A 16,712-nucleotide genomic window follows, 5' to 3' on the forward strand; every position below is an offset into this window, starting at 1 on the left:
TAGAAGCCTTTTAGTCTTTGAACTTGATTCCCATTATGGTTTTGGATGGAAATTAATAACTTTGTATTTTAGCTTTATTGTAAATTTTCTTAATACTCATTTTTATCTCACAAATATATTGAAATAGTTTATTTGGTTTTAGGGAGTTGGAACATGTTGGTGCTCTTAACAATTCTGTCACTTGGATTGCATCTACTAAGTTACCAAGTAAATCCTGTTTTATCCACCTTACTCAGGTAGTAACTAAATCCCATTTCTGTTCTCAGTGTCATGAATTATATTAGATTCATTGTCCACCTTGCTAAAGAGGACACAGAAGAGGAACATGAAGTTGCCTTTTAAGTGTTGAGGTGGTGCATGTTTTGTACAAACTGTCATACAAATCTGTACTGCAGCTCTTGGACAAACTATTTTAAGTGCTCTGTTCCTCTGAAGCTGCTCTGTTAGCTCTTGCAAGGAGACTGATGCCTGGGAAGAAGAGGGGAGAGGCCAAGTCTCACTCAGCTTGTTCTTTCCTGTTTCATGACAGCATGTAGCTTGCCTGATCTTGGCCTACTCTGAGGAAAATATGTTGAGAAGTGTAATATTAGGCCTTGATGTAGTAATGTAGCTTGAAGATGAAATTTGTAGTTAAATCTTTGTTTTTTTAACCCTTTAGCTTTTTGGGGAGAATGTTGTTCGATGAAACCAGAGCAATTTTAACCCATGTTAAATAAAGCAGCTAGAAATCTGTCATTCCTGGAAATTTTGTTAGAGTCAGTGAGATTTGTAATAAGGCATAAGGAATGGCGATGTAATTCCAGTCCTTCTTCAAAGCTTGATGCAGAAACCTGCATATTGTTGTAGAAAAATATTAACACTAATACAGAACAAGTGGGTAATTCTTCTACCATCCACAAGTGATCTAGGATAGCCTTAGGAAGCAATATTGTCTGGCTTTGTGCAAGACTTAGTTTGTGTGGCTAGCACTGAGGTTGGTATTAGTTTTAAAGGAAGAGATTGGAGTCTGGTCCTATAAGTCAGGCCTGGCCACCACCCAGCAACTAATGGTGTTGTGTTGGCTCAGCTCAACTCAGATAAGGAACAAAAGTATTTTCCTTCAAATCCAAATGGAAAAAATATTGAGGTATTTGTGTGGGGCACTGGCAGTGCACCTGGCACAGGACAAACTCTCAGGAGCTCTTGTTTCTGAAGTGTTCCAGAGAGGAGGGGAAGCAGGCAGCTGCTCATGTTTCTTCTACTGTGTTTTTAAGTAGTTGCATCCAAACATCAAACAAGTACAGTGTATTGATATGAACAATGGCAAAGAGAGAAAATTAAAAGCCCTGGTGTCTTTATGTCCCTCCCTTCTCTCCCTGGATATGTGTTTTCAGCCTTTTGCTGAAAACATTTAGCAGATGCTTGGTTTCTTTTAGTGTTTCAGGTGAGTCTTTGAAATGTCTCTGCCTTATGGGTTTGCCACGATTCCATTGTATTCAGCAGTGTTAGTGTTTGGTTGATATTTAAAACGCTCTTTGATCTTGAATGCCCTGTTCCTCCCTTTAAATGATAACAGTAGCTTTTCAGGAGCAACAGCCCTGTTGCTGCTTTCTGTATCTTTCTATTTAGTGTTACTGTGTAGAATGTAGAGATTAAAGAGAGTAAAATAGTTCGTTTCTGGCCCCCTAAATCCTTTGTTTTTAGTAGGCTACAGCATTATTCACATAATCAGCAGCACTTGTCATGCTGTTTGATACATATTGTACTCATGTGCTGTCTCATTCTAATGTCCATAACTGAAATCCATATATGTTTGCAGTCTGTTATATAACACCCTACTGGTCTTGCAAGCTCTAATGCTGGTGTGGAACAATACTGGGATGTATCTGTCAGTGCCAACCAAATAATTTCACTGTAGTAAAGGTCTTCTGACACAGCATGGAAGAAAGCCTTTATGAAATTTCCAACTTAAGCACCAAAGCTCAGCATTTACATTGTAACACAATAGTGAGAGACTATAGTACTTATGATAATATCACCACCTGGTTTGTTTTTAGACTTTTATAAATGCTTATAATTGTGTGAACTTCTGTATACGTACTGTAGGTTACGAGGAATTTGTCAGGGTAAAAGCTGGAGCAGTTTCATGCTGTTTGTCTTGCAGTGGGAGGTTTGACTGCAGGTGGTCTCACTCTGGCTATGGTTTTCCAGGTGGCAAGAAAATCCAGCACAGGGCTATGTTATCTTTTTTGTGTCCAGCCACCATCTTTGTAATTTTTCCTGTGCTGTAGCAGAAAAAATTCTAGCTCTGAGCTTCTGAGAAAGTTTTCCTCCATCTCTATTTGCTACTCAGTTTTGTTCTTTTAGTTTAGCAAAAGCCAGTTGAGACTTTCATTCCTGTGACTAGCTGGGCACCAGTAGTTCTGCCTAGCAAGGTGCTAGTTTTGTGCTAGACTAGTGCTATTTTGGTGTAGGGAATGAAAACAGAATGTGTTCTTAAATGTAAGTTTTACTAAAATAATACAAGAGTGATGGATGATACATAAACATTGAAAAGTGAATCTTGTAGTTAACACCGCTGACTAAGCAGGGTTTAAAATCTCTTCTTCTGCAACAGTTAGGACTCTGGTCATTGCAACAGTCTTTTAAACCAAATGACTGAAGTGTTCTTCCCCCAGTCAGGAGATGTATTTCGTCCCAGTTACATCTTGCAACATGATTGGCTTTTATTTTGCTCCAGTGACTTCTCACCTTTTTTGAAAGTGCCAAGTTCTTAAAATCCTTCAGAAAATCTCTTCCTATTTTCTTGTGTTTTCTTCTAGGTGGTGGTTCAAACCCAGGTATCTGCAGCTTTTCTTGACCCATCAGGTCAAGACAGTCATTATTCTGTGACCCAAATCCCCAACTTCCTTGCACCCACTGATGGTTTCCAAAATTTTCTGGAATGGTTCTTAAACATTTCAGAAATTATTTGTGGTGAGATATTGCAAAAGTATAATGTGTCCTTATGGTTTTAATAAGGAACTCTGCAAATCTAGATTTAATGCGTTAACACAGTAACACAGTCCTTTGGTCAGTAATTTCCAATCCCTGAGCAGATTCAGTAAAAAGAAATGTGTGAATGTGGGTTTCTGATGCTGTGAGAAGCTCAGTGTTTTAGTTCAGCCCTTTCTCAAATTGACAGAAGATGCCTTTGCACTGAAAGAGTCTGGTTGTGGGCATGGGTTCTGTTTGCTGTCACTGTGACCAGAGAGGTGGTTTTTGGTAGAGAGAAGGGATGTGGAGCCACGTAGGAGGCAGTTTCACAGCACTCTAGAAAGACTCCTAAGTTCATTTATAAAGTATCCTTTCAATCTGTGAAGGGGAAAGAAGACTGTGTGTGTGTGTATGGTGCTGCATGTGGCTCTTAACATGTACCTTGCTCATCATTATTTGAATACTTCACCTCTACAAGTGGGAGAAAACATAATAAACAATTACTTCCTCCAGCATGGGGCTCACTCTCATGTGACAGGGCTTTGGTAGGGGATTATCATATTCAAGAAAATTAAATAAGTTTGGGAGAGTGTGTGTTGTTGGAGCCATTCTCCCATAAATAAACTGTCTTCAGCCTTGTGTTGTGACCTTGCTCACAAATAAGTGTAACATTAGATGGTTAAGAACCTTATGTTATTTTCCATATTTAAGCCTTTTACAGCCAGCAGAACCTGTTTCTTTTGCTGCCTGCTTTATGAGCAACTGTTTAGCCCACAAGACATTTGAATTAAAACACTCATGTTTCCTTTCACATGGGAATTACGTTACTTTTTCCTTCAGCCTTCTTATCCATATTATTTCAACCCTGTGCAGCATCCTGCTCCATCATGTGTTGAAGGGTACACGTACAGGCTTTAGGAGCAGTTGCAAAAGGGAAGCAAGTACCTGGCAGCACGGCATCACAGGGAGCAATGCTGTTACACAACAGCTTGAGGAAAGGACTGGTGGGAAAAGGGTGAAAAAAAAGAAGTGACAAGGAACAGAAAGCATTTTTTTTTTCATTTTAGACAGTGTTTTGCTGTTTGTACAGTATTTCTGACTTAACCCTTTATGTGGTTGAACCGAACTTTCAGTGCAGCGTTGTGTGTCAAAGTTGTACTTATCTATGACACGTAGTAAAATACATAATGTGCTGCATGCGGGACCTGTAATAGATGTGGGCAGTCTTTTGTTTGCTTTTGGTTCAAAGAAAACCCCAAACCAACAACAAACCCCCTCAAAACTAGAACAACAAAACCAGCTCAAGTTAGTAATGTTTTAGTGCCTGTTAATATTAAAGAGCTGGTCTGCTAAAAGAGTAGTTCTTAGCCCTTCAGAACTGCATGTGATAAGAAAAAGATTATAGATTAACTAAATATTTTAAATCATCCTTAACTTTGGCTGACAACAAAAATGCAAGTAAAACCTTTACTACCGGGTAGAGGTGTACCAGGATATGCATCCTTTTTTTTCCCACTGAGCAATTCCATCCTTCCAGAGCTTGTGACATTACCAACCTGCACATGCCAACTCAACAGAAAAGAGTGTGTGCACTGTTTATTTACAGCTTTATGAATTTTAGTATGAGTTTATAATGGTGATGTTGTGGCTGGATATGGAGTCTGATAACTTCCTGAGGGATGTAAGTGTGCAATCTCCAACTCCAAATTGTCTAACATTAATTGGTAAAAATTGGATTGCTGAAAATATTTTAGAGCTATTATAAAACAGTTACTGTATAAAATTAATTTTAATGCTGTGCGTTAACTTAGTTACCTTTTGGCACAGTTTAAGTCTGTGGACTTTACAGTTCCACTGCAACAATTCTTTTATATTTTTTATATTTGTATTTGGTTTATGTATAAGTGTCTCACTAGCAGAGCTAACTATATAGAAAATTCTAAGAGTGTATTTGTGCTGATGAATGTACTAGTGAATTTAGGTTAGCAGAGTAAGGAAACTGGCACAGCTTACACTGAGCGTTGTGCCTATAACTTCTGTAGTTACAGATCTGTTTGTATGGCCTGTGCCCTAATTTACAGGGAAGTGTAAGGATAGGTCTAATATTTTACACATGTGCTTTCTACTATATAACCTTGCATAAAGAAATCTGTGTGACAAATTCCCAGATGTGATCAGCAGAGGGTTAAACAACACTTGATGTCTTGTAGTGTCATTAGACCTGTGTTAAGAGTTTCTTGTAAAAGTTGATTATTCTACAGATAGAGGACCTTCTGGCCTACATAAAATGATAGCCTAACCTTCAACCTTTTTCTCATTGCAGACCTTTCAGCAGCCCAGAGAAAATTTGCCCATTCTCTGAGAGACTTTAAATTTGAATTCATTGGTGATGCAGAGACAGATGATGAAAGATACATAGGTAGGTAAGAAATGGTTATAAGTGGCTACATTTTGCCTTGCCATCCTGCAACATGATTAAACCTTTTTTTTTTCTGGTTTTGTATTACAGATGCATCACTTCACGAGTTTTCAAACTTTTTAAAAAATCTTGAAGAGCAAAGAGAAATTTTGGTGAGTTGCAATAAAAGATTTAAAAAGCTGTGCATTTAGGAAAGAATAAAATCAAAGTTAGTTGAAGTTACCTACTGCTTTGTTAACCACCAAGATGTTTATATCACTAACTAAACAGGGGGAACTCTCATTGTGCAGCCTCTGGTTCTGTAGTCTGGAGTTAGAGACAGAAACTAGTTCTTATTAAGGAAGAAATCTGTATTGTAGGGGTCGATAAGTACTATGTGGTTTAAAATGATAGTGCCCTGATAGAAGTATGGCTGGGGTGAAAACCACCATGAAGTTGTTTACCATTTACAGTCAAAAGGAAGCTGAAAGAGTTAATGTTGCATCAGCACACCCAAGGTTTGGCAGTTGGCCACATTTGGATCCAGAATCTCTGTATCTCCAGCTTCAGTGCCTCTGTGGATCTGGGATGCAATCTGTTGCCTGTATGTAGTAGCAGACTCAGAAACCTTAACTTTGTAGGTGAACTTCCTGGTGGAGAGTTGGAGCTGCAAACATTTAGTTTCTCTGTTGTGTAGAAGGAGTGAGTTTCTTCATTCAGTTGGCTGTGATTGCTTGGGTTTTAGTGTAACACAGCTCATGTTGTCTGCACATGAGAGCTCTGCAATGCACCTTGCTATCTGGATTTCCTAAATTTTCCAGAAGACGGGGGCTTTCTTTCTGGGTGGTACTATGGCTCTCCTCAGCAGCTGCATGCCCAGCTTTTGTTTCAGAGCAGGAATTCATAGAGCAGGTGCTGTGTACCCAGTTTTCATCTGAGTGTTGTCAGACTCTTCATCTAGGAAGTGTGCTCAGATCTGCCTTGATAGCAGTTGCGTTTCTCAGTATTTGTCGTGTGATTATATCTTTGTCTTCTTGGAAATCAGTGACCATTTGGCACCATTGACAGGAAGCTGAGACTTATCTGTCTTCTGTGTTTCTCTCTGCCAGAAGCTGTGCCTGCAGTGTAGGAGTATGTAGATAAGTGAGAAAAGAACTTATGAACCATTATTTTTTAATGTTTCTCTCTCCAGCAGTCCTGAGCCCACTAATAGTCATGGTTTCCTGTGTGTGCTGTGTTATGTTCTGGTGTGTTGCTCTGATCTGGAACCACACTTGGGTCTGAATTAGGGTCAGTGTGATGCCTCACATGTTCCTAAAGAGTACTCTTTACACAGTAGAGACAATTTTTCAGTGTCTTGAGTTGGTTTGCCAAATTATAGGGATTGTTTCAATACTTATTTTGTTTTTCATAATTCTGCAATATAGTTTTTCCTCTGCTTTTTCTTGCCATCCATAGCTGTATTTTATTTAATGAATTTGCATAAATCTAATTAGTGAAAATCTTAGGGGAGTCTTAAAATGAAGAATACTTTATGGACTGTCGTGTTATTTTAATAAATAGGTTTTTTAGGGATGTCAACTTCAGGACTTCAGAATTATGTGGCACATTTCAGTGGCTGTATCAACAGATCTTCAGCAGGGATAGATTACCAGCACAGTAGGCTGTGGAGAATCCAGTGCTGTCTGTCTGCATCGTAAAACACTTCAGTTGTTCAAACTGAATGCCATGGAACAGTATTACCTATTTTTTTGGTATGATGTCTGTGCTTGCACAGAAGGTGTTGTCTCACTAAAAGCTCATTAATGTCAATTTCTTGGTAGGAGAAGAATAAAATGCAGTATTTGTTAGAACAGTGACAGTTTGATGAAAAAACAGGGAGTATAAAATGTTATGGGGCAAATATTTAATACCAAATAGAAACTGAATATATTCTCTGAGTTACCAGATACGTGGCCTTTTATTGCATTGCAGTCCAGCAAATGTTATGTATCATTTCTGGAATGAGTCAATATTACAGTGGCCATAAGTCTCTGAGAAAATGATTGTGTGGTGACTGGAAAAGATCATTTTCAATGTCTGCTACTCTGACTTTTTTTTTTTTTTTTAAGACTGCTCAGTGGATGTTTTAACAGTGGCATGAGCTCTAGGGATACTCCCATGGAGAATATTAGGGCATGTTGCATTCACAGATGTTTGGAATCAGGTCAGGGATCCAAAGACTTTCCATTAAGATGCAAAGTATACAGCAGGATTTTTTTCAAAAGCGTTCAGACTTCTTTGTTAAGAATGCTTGCTGTTGAGAATTTTTCCCCTCACTATTTTGAAGATGACCAGAAAATTTCTAACTGCCCCCTTCAGTTTCAGTGCATGATTGAAGAAAAAATTCAGTCACATAAACTAAAATTAAAGAAATCAATGAAGAATTACAGAACTAAGGGCATTTCAGATGTTGCCATGCATTTTAATTTTTCCATAGCATGGTAGCTTGGTGACATTCCCCAGGACAGACACAAAATAGATCACTTTGTCCTTGAGAATATTCTGGAAGGTTTTTTTCACATGTTAAGGGTTAGTGGAATCATAGGACTCTGATTCTGCTCCTTTGGCATTACACAAGTGTTGTGGAAGTTCAGGGATGAAAGGGAACTTTGCGAGACTTAGTAGGAAAAGGTGGGGATGGACATGGTTCAACATGGTCATGCTCCCATGCTCTGTCCCACTACCTGGCCATTCACCTGCTTGCCAGGGTGAGCACCAAACCTCCCTCTCAGCCCTGGTTCCCCTGATAGCAGAAAGCAGGTTCTCACATAACTCTTCCTTAACCACGCTTGAAATCCAGTCAGCCCTCTCGGCACTGCCTGTAACTCTTGTCAGCGTCTCTCACAGTTATGGGCAGTGTCCAGCAATCTCTCAGGTCCTATTTAGAAGTGTCTCATGTCCTGTTTGGTTCGTTTGCTCCTATGCCAGGACTGAGTTGGTTGCATTTACCTGCAGCTCTGCCAGGGGTGTGAGTTGCAGCAGTGTCACATGTACCTCGATGATCCTTTTCAAGTGCTGGTCTAACCTATTCTTTAAAAAGTTCCAACAATATGGATTTCTCTTTACTCCAATGTTTATTCTTCAATTTTTTTCACCTGATATCCATATTGAGTCTCTGTAAGTTAAGGTGAGAAATCTCTGAGAATGTTTCTGAAGTAGTCACGGGGAAAAACTGTTCTTTTTTCCTTCATAGTGGTATTTAACGTCTGGTTTTTTCCTTGTTCAATTTAATTACACTGAGTTTAGACCTTCTCTCTTTTATGTCAAAATTATTTTTAATCCTGTTTTATGAAAGCACTGACATTTTGGCTTGGATTTGTATCACTCCACATGTATGTTAGTGTGATGGAGTTACTTGTAAGTCACTCCAGAAATTCCTACTGAAAACTGAATCATGCAGGAAACTTGGCTGTTGTTTCTTTTGTGGTACTTGAAATGTCCTCTTAGCTGAACAGGTATTCTTCAGGGTAGTTTTGCAACCAGGATGTTGTTTTCTCATTCTTCCTACAATTTATTTAAGACCAGGTCACCACCTTTGCTTTTGAGAATGCCATGTGGGTCGGCATCAAAGACTTTGTTGAGGAGGTGAGCTACTGTGCTGATCTCAAAAAGGAAGCTGGATATTGTTCTTAACAAGTGCAGAGTAGCCTTTAAGTTTCTATAGTTCCAGGACCTGTGAGTCTCAGAGTTGCTATGTCTGTTTATAACTTACTAAGTTCTTGCTTTCTCCTTCTCTTCTCCCTTTTAAGTTGCTGCTGTGTTTGCTCTTCTATCATCCTCTGGGACCTTGCTTGCTTTCTCTTTAGTTTGGTTTGCTGAGTTCCTAAACTACTCTGAAGCAAAGCCCCTTCTGACTTAAATGCAATTAATTCTTTAGTTGCATAATGTAGAAATACATCTAATTGCTCTTAAGGAATCCTTGCTTCCATTAACATCCATTTTTTTCCACTTTGTCAGATAATTTGCTATAATTAACTGAAGTTTTTTTTCTTTTGTGAAGATTATTAAAATCTGCTGTTGTTTTACACTTCATTGTTGCTTTAACTCTCTTTCCAGTTACATAATGGTTTTATAGCTTCCTTCCTCTCTGTTTTTGGAGATATATATGAACCTCTTTTCTTTAGGGTTTTCTTTGCCCCTTGCCAAATAAAATGTGGTTTTGCCTTTGTCTTTCTAACTTTACCCTTAAGTACTTGTTTGTTTCCTTTTTACTCCATGGCGTTTCTCTTTGTATAAGATTTCTGACACAATTGTATTCACCTTACTCTATTTCCTGTCATTCCCCAAGGCAATATAGATTAGCTGGTTTATTTTGATATGTTCTCTTCTATTTCTTGCTACAGTTTTTACACACTTCTATTCCTTCATATATTTTAAGAGAAGAGGTACTATGTAGTTATTTTTTAAGTCTTTTTTCTCCTTTTTTACTTTTTTTTTTTTGCAAAAGAGAAAGGCTTCTTCTTATGCCAAAGGTATTTTTGTGGTTTTGGCCTCTCAAAAATCCTTTTGCATTCCTTGTCAGTTTTACCAGGTTGGCAGCATTGAATCCAGATTAGCATCTCTCTGAAAAGCAGAGTTATTCCCAGCATATATCGAGAACACAAGAAACACTTTCTCTATGGATTTTTAAAGAAATATCTCAGTGAAGTTACTATTTTAGTCTTTCCTTTTCTTCCTCTTAAAAAAAAAAAAAAAGATGGAGGAGAGGGTTTCCAGTTGTGGTTTCCCCAGTTAACAGAAATTGAGAAGTTGTTGAGGTTCAAATGAATGCACTCAAAAGGTTAAAGGTAAAATGTAAATAATCTGTACAAATATGTACATACACTTATTTATACTTACTTATACTTACCTCTTACAATGAAGTATTTAGGTGCACAAGTATTTATTTCACAGGTTAAGTGCTCACTTAACACACTGTTCCTGAATAGCTTACTCTATTACCTTTTGTTCAGTGCCTCTTTGTATCTAGTTTACACTAGTTGAGTCTGCTGTGAAGATGGTGGTATTAATTTTTCTAGGCTTTCCTTTGGCACTCTGCATATGGGTATTTAAGGGTTTGTATGTCTTAATCTATCTTGACAGTAATCTGAAGAAATCTGTGTGAAGGAGCAATCAGTTTACTCACTGATGTAGGGTAAAAAAGTACCCGATAGCCTTGGATGTGTGGTGCATTCAGGATCTGTTCAATAGGAGTTCAAGGCATTATTTAGTACTCCATATGTTCAGATCCTTTTAAGTCTGCTGACAGCACAGGCTACTAAATATATCTGCCAGGACAGTAGAAAAGATGGAATTGGTGATCACTTTTGAAAAATTAGGCTGCCAACAGCATACTGAACATCTCAGATGCAGAGATAGAGGCATAGATAGAATATCTCAGGAACAGCACTTGACTTCCTTAATTGCAGGATCCAGATCCTTTTCTTATGTAAATTATCCATTTTAATAAAACATTTTCCAGCTTTAGAAACAAGCAGAACAATTACTGCTATATGTCATTGCTCAGCCTTCACTTTTCTTGTGTGTGGCATGAAACCAGATGACAATCATTTAATTATTGGAATATGGAACATGAATGTAGAACTATGACTATTTCAGGCACATCTTGGTCTGTTTTGGTGATTCCTGACATCAAATGTTTATTTGTTTATTTTTCAATGTCATATACAGTCTTTCTGAAATAGTTTTGTGAGTCATGTATAAACTTGTGTGCGTAAATCTCTAAAATAAAAGCGACTTGTCTATAGAATAGAAAAAAAAAGTGCAAAGCCAATTCTGGGTGTGTTCCTCCCACCTCTGAGTGAATATGGCTGACGAGTTCTGTTACCACTAGAGCTTCCACTTCCAGATAACTCTGTTGCCTCACATGGATCAACATAACTCACTAGAGAATTTTCATTCTGTTAGTTCATCAATGGGAAATGTTTGGAATTTGCATTGTAAAACTGTCACCAGTTTGGATTTTGCTGGTTGTTAATAACACCACTGTTTCTTGTGGAGGAAGGCGCTGACAATTGAGCTGTTCATTCTTGACTGAACACTGAAGCCATTGTTTGCTGTTGGATTCCTCGCCTTTCAGTGGCATCTTTTTGCTCTGTGGTGAGCTTTGCCATGCAGGAAGAAAATGGGCATTATGCTGTTTTCTTTTCTGAGGAGCCTTATTGCCTTGTCAGGATCATTATATGACCAGTATAGACTGGAAGTGGTTCTCTGCTGGTATGAGAACCAAAACAATGTTCTGGTGTGTTACACTGTTCAGCTCTTGTGCTTTGGGTTTGCTAAGGAAAGGACTTCCTTGGAGGAGTTATCCCCAGCCTTCCTGCTCTGCAGATGGGGAAAAGCTGATTCGTTGCTTTTGTGAGAGTCACCCTCTTTATTTTGTTTTCCTATTTGTTATGTTTATGGCTTTGTAGTATTTTTCTATTTATATGGAATGTATTTCATAAGAATAAACTTATTCAGAAATGGGACTATTAAATAGCTTTTAGTAAACAATCTTTACTAACACTCACTGCCTGTCTTTATCTTTTTTTTTTTAAGTGTAATAATTTGTTGTTTGCTAATGATACCACTTTAATTTTTGAGGTCAGCAGTTTTATACCAAGAGAATCAATGCAGACAGCCTTTCAGAGCATAGCACAGCTTAGCAGATGGGTCATAGGAGGCCCTTTTAGCTGTCTCTGTCCTTTAGATCAGTCATGAACTTCCACTGAACAGGAAATAACCTTTGATTAAAAGAGTGAACTCAGGAGTCCTGCTATTGTATTCTCTGTAAGGCAAGTCTGCTGCTTTTGACAGAGCTAGCAAGTGCAGAGCACAGGATTCTCCCTGTATTGGAGCTTGTGGTGCAGGGGATCAATGGTCTAGGAAATTCCCCATGGAACGATCTGAGAAACTTCTTGTTTTACCAAATCCTGGGAGTAGTTTTCTGAAACACTTAAGAGGAAGGTTATTTTTGTTACAGATGCCTTCTGGTACCTCAGAAATGCACAAAATAAGTTGTCTAAGACAGATATATCGCCTGTCCACCTGGCTTTTTTTGTTGCCAGATGGCTTCCTCCACAGCAACTGAATCCAGAGCAATGCACATCACTTCTATTTTATAGCCTCTGCACACATGCAAAGACACACAAGTATTAATGTGCTATGAGATCCCCTTAAAAATCCTTTAGTTTATAGGTTCCAGCCTTAAACCCAAAAATCCTCAAACACCCATGTCTGTATACCCAATGCGTGGCTGAGGCCTTGCATTGTTTAGGATTGTAAAGCTACAGGGAAAGCTCTAGTGCAGAGAGAAAATCCAGACTCTTACCAGAAGAAAACATGATTTGAAAACAAACAAATGGCCCTTGGGTGTGGGTTGCAGTGCCTGCAGTCGACAGTGCTCCACCTAAATACAAAAGCAGTGCTGAGAAGTAGTTAGAGATAACACCCCTCTATCTGCAGGGCTGGCTGGCAGCAGAAGTGGCTGTGCAGCCAACTGGGAGCATATTTGTGTAACTGTAAGTGCAAACCATATTGTCTTGGGAAAAGAAAGAATAGAGGATAAAGCTTCACAAGTACCACCTGATGTCCTCAGTAGTGGAATTGTATCTGCAAAGTTTCATAATGCAGGGTTTCAGGCACAGGTCTTAATTCTTTGAGAAATTTCAGTAGCAAATCACTATGCAAACTACTAAAGGTTTTTTGAGGACATAATGTTCTTTATAAGTTTCCAGCATTGGAGATATCAGAATTGGCTTTTTTATTAAGCTGAATGTTGCAATTTCTTAGAAAAAAACACAGAAAAGCTATGTCCTCTGTAAGTAGAAGTGCAGCTGTCAGTGCTAAATTTCTTTATTAGAAAGTAAACTTCTTTATTTAGCAGCATTGTTAACTACTGTGTTATTGAATCACTGGTAGGTATGTCTTCCTTTCTGCATTCTCTGTTGCACTCAGTAAGGCAACACTTCCTTCCCAGATCTAGTTTCATTGACACTTACTCAGTTTCATGAGCTTTGCCCTACTGACTGGCAGCCTCCCTCTTTGCTTTGTTGAGAGGAGAAACAGTCCTGCCCCTGACTACAAATAAACCTTTCCACTTGGTATTCTGAGAAACTAAACCCCCTCGTTTAGGTATGGCGTCCAATCTGCATTCCAGTTCCTGGGATGCAGACTGGGATCTGTGCTGCTGTACAGTCTGCAGGAAGGTGTATGTTTATGGCTTTGGCTTTTTTCTTTCTCAGTAAACCTGTCTTTTATGGGAGAATGCTTAGGTTCAAAATGGAGCAGAGTCAGGATGCATCTTTACCTCACCACTGGAGTTGCTGATGAGCAGTGTGTAATTTCCAGTGCTTCAAGTAAAGGCTGAGACCTAAGGACGTTTTTAGGGTGAAGGCTGTGAGGCCAGTGCTGCATTTGTCTAATAAGAAAAGCAAATTTTTATTAACTTGGATTGGTCTAGCGTTTTTAGCCCCAGGGGCTGGACTGAACTGGGAGAGCTCTTGTGGGTGGCTCTTCCTCTGCAGGCTGTGCAAGGAGCCTTGCTCCTCTGCAAGACAAGCCTGGTTCTGCCTGCAAGGGGAGCAGGAACTTAGAGGACCTGCTCCTGCCTACTGAGGGAGAGTGAGAAGGCAAGAGGAGCATTGAATGCTGGAGCATGGTCTTGTCTGTCAGGTTGCAGTGCGTGGGAGGAGTTCGGGGAAGCAGTGTCTCCCTAAACACCTATACTCCCACCTTCTCTGAGAAGGGAGGAAGTGACAGTCTAAATGGAGTCATCTTTGTGGACTGGTGCTGACTGGTAAGTGACCTGTTGGATCTTGTTGACTCGACTGGAAGTATCCAACAGCTGTGAATGAGCTTGCTGATGGATTTAGTCTCTGCCTTTCCTAGTCTGCCCTAGGAAATATTGGTTTGAACCCCTTAATCTATGGCCTGTTACTTATTTCTTTGAAAGAAATGAAACTGGAAAAGTCAAGATTAGCACCATTTTATATGACTTCTCTGCCTGAGCAGGTGGAGTTTCCTGAAGGCATCTGAAATAGGGAGGTATACACAAAGCTGAAAGCCTGCTTTAGGGTATTGTTGGAAATGTTGGATACAGTGATCTTCTGGGGTGATGATGGCAATGATGATTTTATTGCTGCTATTGCCAGGTTTATGTTCAAGTTAATACTTTGACCTTTCCATAGGTACTGCAGATAGAACAGGAATAGTGTAGGCATTTCCAGACTGTCTGCCTGGACACGTGTACACATCAGGTTAAACATTTCTTAAAGCATTCCTGAGACTTTGGCATTCGGAAAGCTGGTTAAGATACTGTTACCTGAGACATGACCTCTTTATATTGATTCACTTATTAGTTACATAGTTTGCCTGCCAGATCTTATAACTGAATATATATATTTCTTTCAGATAGATTTAGGCAGATCAGAGATGTAAAGTAAAGAAAGGAATTTTTTGTGCCCTTTAAATAGTATATTCCTGTCATAATCTGATTAGAGAACTAGAGTGGTGAAAATTAATTTAAGAATCAAGACAGAAGTTGAAAAAGGAAGGAACAAGTAATTTTGTATTAATGAATATTTAACTTAAATGCCTAATATAACTTTTCCTGGAAATTTTACATTTTAACATGATCCTATTTCTTAAGGAGGGTACAAGTGATAATTACTAACATTTTCAAGCAATCCTTAGCTTATTTCCTATTTTCTAATCTGTTATCCATGGTTTAAAAAAAAAAAAGGAAAAAAGATGTTGTTTTGAGTTGCCAAGTTATAAATAAGCAAAGAATGAATAGCAGCGTAAATAATGTTTTTGTTCTATAAATAAATATACATATTTTTGTATCTTTTCATGACAAGCACTGGATTCTAAGTACTGGAAAACAGTGGGAATGCCTCTCTATTTAGTCTTGTATTGGACATATTTAACTATGAACTTTGTTTTTATCACTACCAGTCAGAGGAACATCTCTGTAATTCACCGTTGAACTTACCAGTCTTGTATTTTTATGTTTGAGCATGGTATGAAACTTCATGAGAGTTTGACCAAAGATCTGCAAAATCTCACTCCACTCTCTTGAAATAATCAAGAGTCCTGTTATGTAACCCAGGCACAGAAAGCAAAGGGAGTGACAAATCATAAATACCTGTATGGAAGGCATCTGGGGATGCATCTATTAACAAAAGTTTAAGTTGCACAAAATGAGAAATGTCTTTTTTGGAAGGAGGGGGGGGGGTTGTTTTTCTTTTAATGAAAGAATTACTGGCATATCATACCACTGGCAGCAGTGGAATCTGTTTCTTGGCAGTCGCTGAAGAGAACATCCCATTTTGATTTAAAGATTATTTTCTGCTTCAAACAAATTCCTGTAGTGGTTCCCATGGTTAGTACTGCACAGGAGTAGCAGAGCAGTGATTTACAGACAGCTCTACTGGTTTATAAAGCACAGGCTTTTCTGTGAATGTTTTCCTCTTCTTTTTTCTTCGTTACATCAAGGTGCTGTGGTTTTCTTTGTTTCGGACTTTGTGCTCAGCACATGTTCAATGCCTGTTAATCTTACGTGTCACTCTTTTGAGTAAAAGTTCAAACAACTAATAAGCAACTTGTAGTTTTTTGTTTATTTTTAACCTTCAGACCATTTAAGTGCTCAGTTGCTGCCTTTAAATGCTTTAAAATGATTCTAGTACCTGTGGTGCTCTAGCTCCTGGCAGCTTGTGTCTTCTTCTCTGAGGAGGCCTCACAGCTTTCTGCCTTGCTTTGTTAGTGTAGGGGAAACTGGCAGAACCAATTTAAACTTTTTAAAATTATCCAGTATAGAAGGACTATTCTTTGATCTCCACAAGCAGTTCTTCACTCTGACTTGAGAATTCTTGCAGTCAGCAAGAAGAGATCTTTCAGTTCTCAGGTGCTGTGTCCCCGGGATCTGTTTCTGGTGCCCGATCCAATTATAAATCCAAATTGCTCTTTCATTTCAGCCCCTAGGAAAGTTCTGGTAGCCTGAAAAAAAATTGAAAAATCTGAATATTCTAAAAACTGCCCTGGAGACTCCTGCTAACTGCTTGAGTAGTTAGGATACATATTGCACAGGGTGCTGGGTGGGCTAAATCCTTCCTAGAACCACAGTTCAGCTCCTGCTTGGGGCATTCAGCTGTCTTCTTTTGGTGGGATTGGAGATAGTTTAGGGAATTAATGGTTCTCCAGCCGCCAAGAGTATTCACAAAGCCTTGGGATGGACTCTTCTGGATATCTCTTGGCTGGGCTGGAGACTTGGCAGAAGTTGCTTGTTGTCCTTCTCCACCCTCCAGCTTACTGCAAGGGTCTCCTCTGTCGTGGT

The 16,712-nt window shown here is 38.9% G+C and overlaps 1 protein-coding gene across 1 annotated transcript in view; it reads left to right on the forward strand.

Moving 5' to 3' along the window:
• The window catches only part of ARHGAP10 (Rho GTPase activating protein 10), a 147,463-nt gene that overhangs the window by 37,092 nt on the left and 93,659 nt on the right, over positions 1-16,712 (forward strand). The window contains exons 2-3 of the mRNA XM_027652849.1: positions 5,279-5,374; positions 5,465-5,526. Coding sequence (XP_027508650.1) covers positions 5,279-5,374; positions 5,465-5,526 — 158 coding nt within the window. The remainder of the gene's footprint in view (positions 1-5,278; positions 5,375-5,464; positions 5,527-16,712) is intronic.

The sequence above is a fragment of the Corapipo altera genome, unplaced genomic scaffold, assembly GCF_003945725.1.
Source record: "Corapipo altera isolate COAL_440 unplaced genomic scaffold, ASM394572v1 69, whole genome shotgun sequence".
NCBI classification, from domain to species: Eukaryota; Metazoa; Chordata; class Aves; order Passeriformes; family Pipridae; genus Corapipo; species Corapipo altera.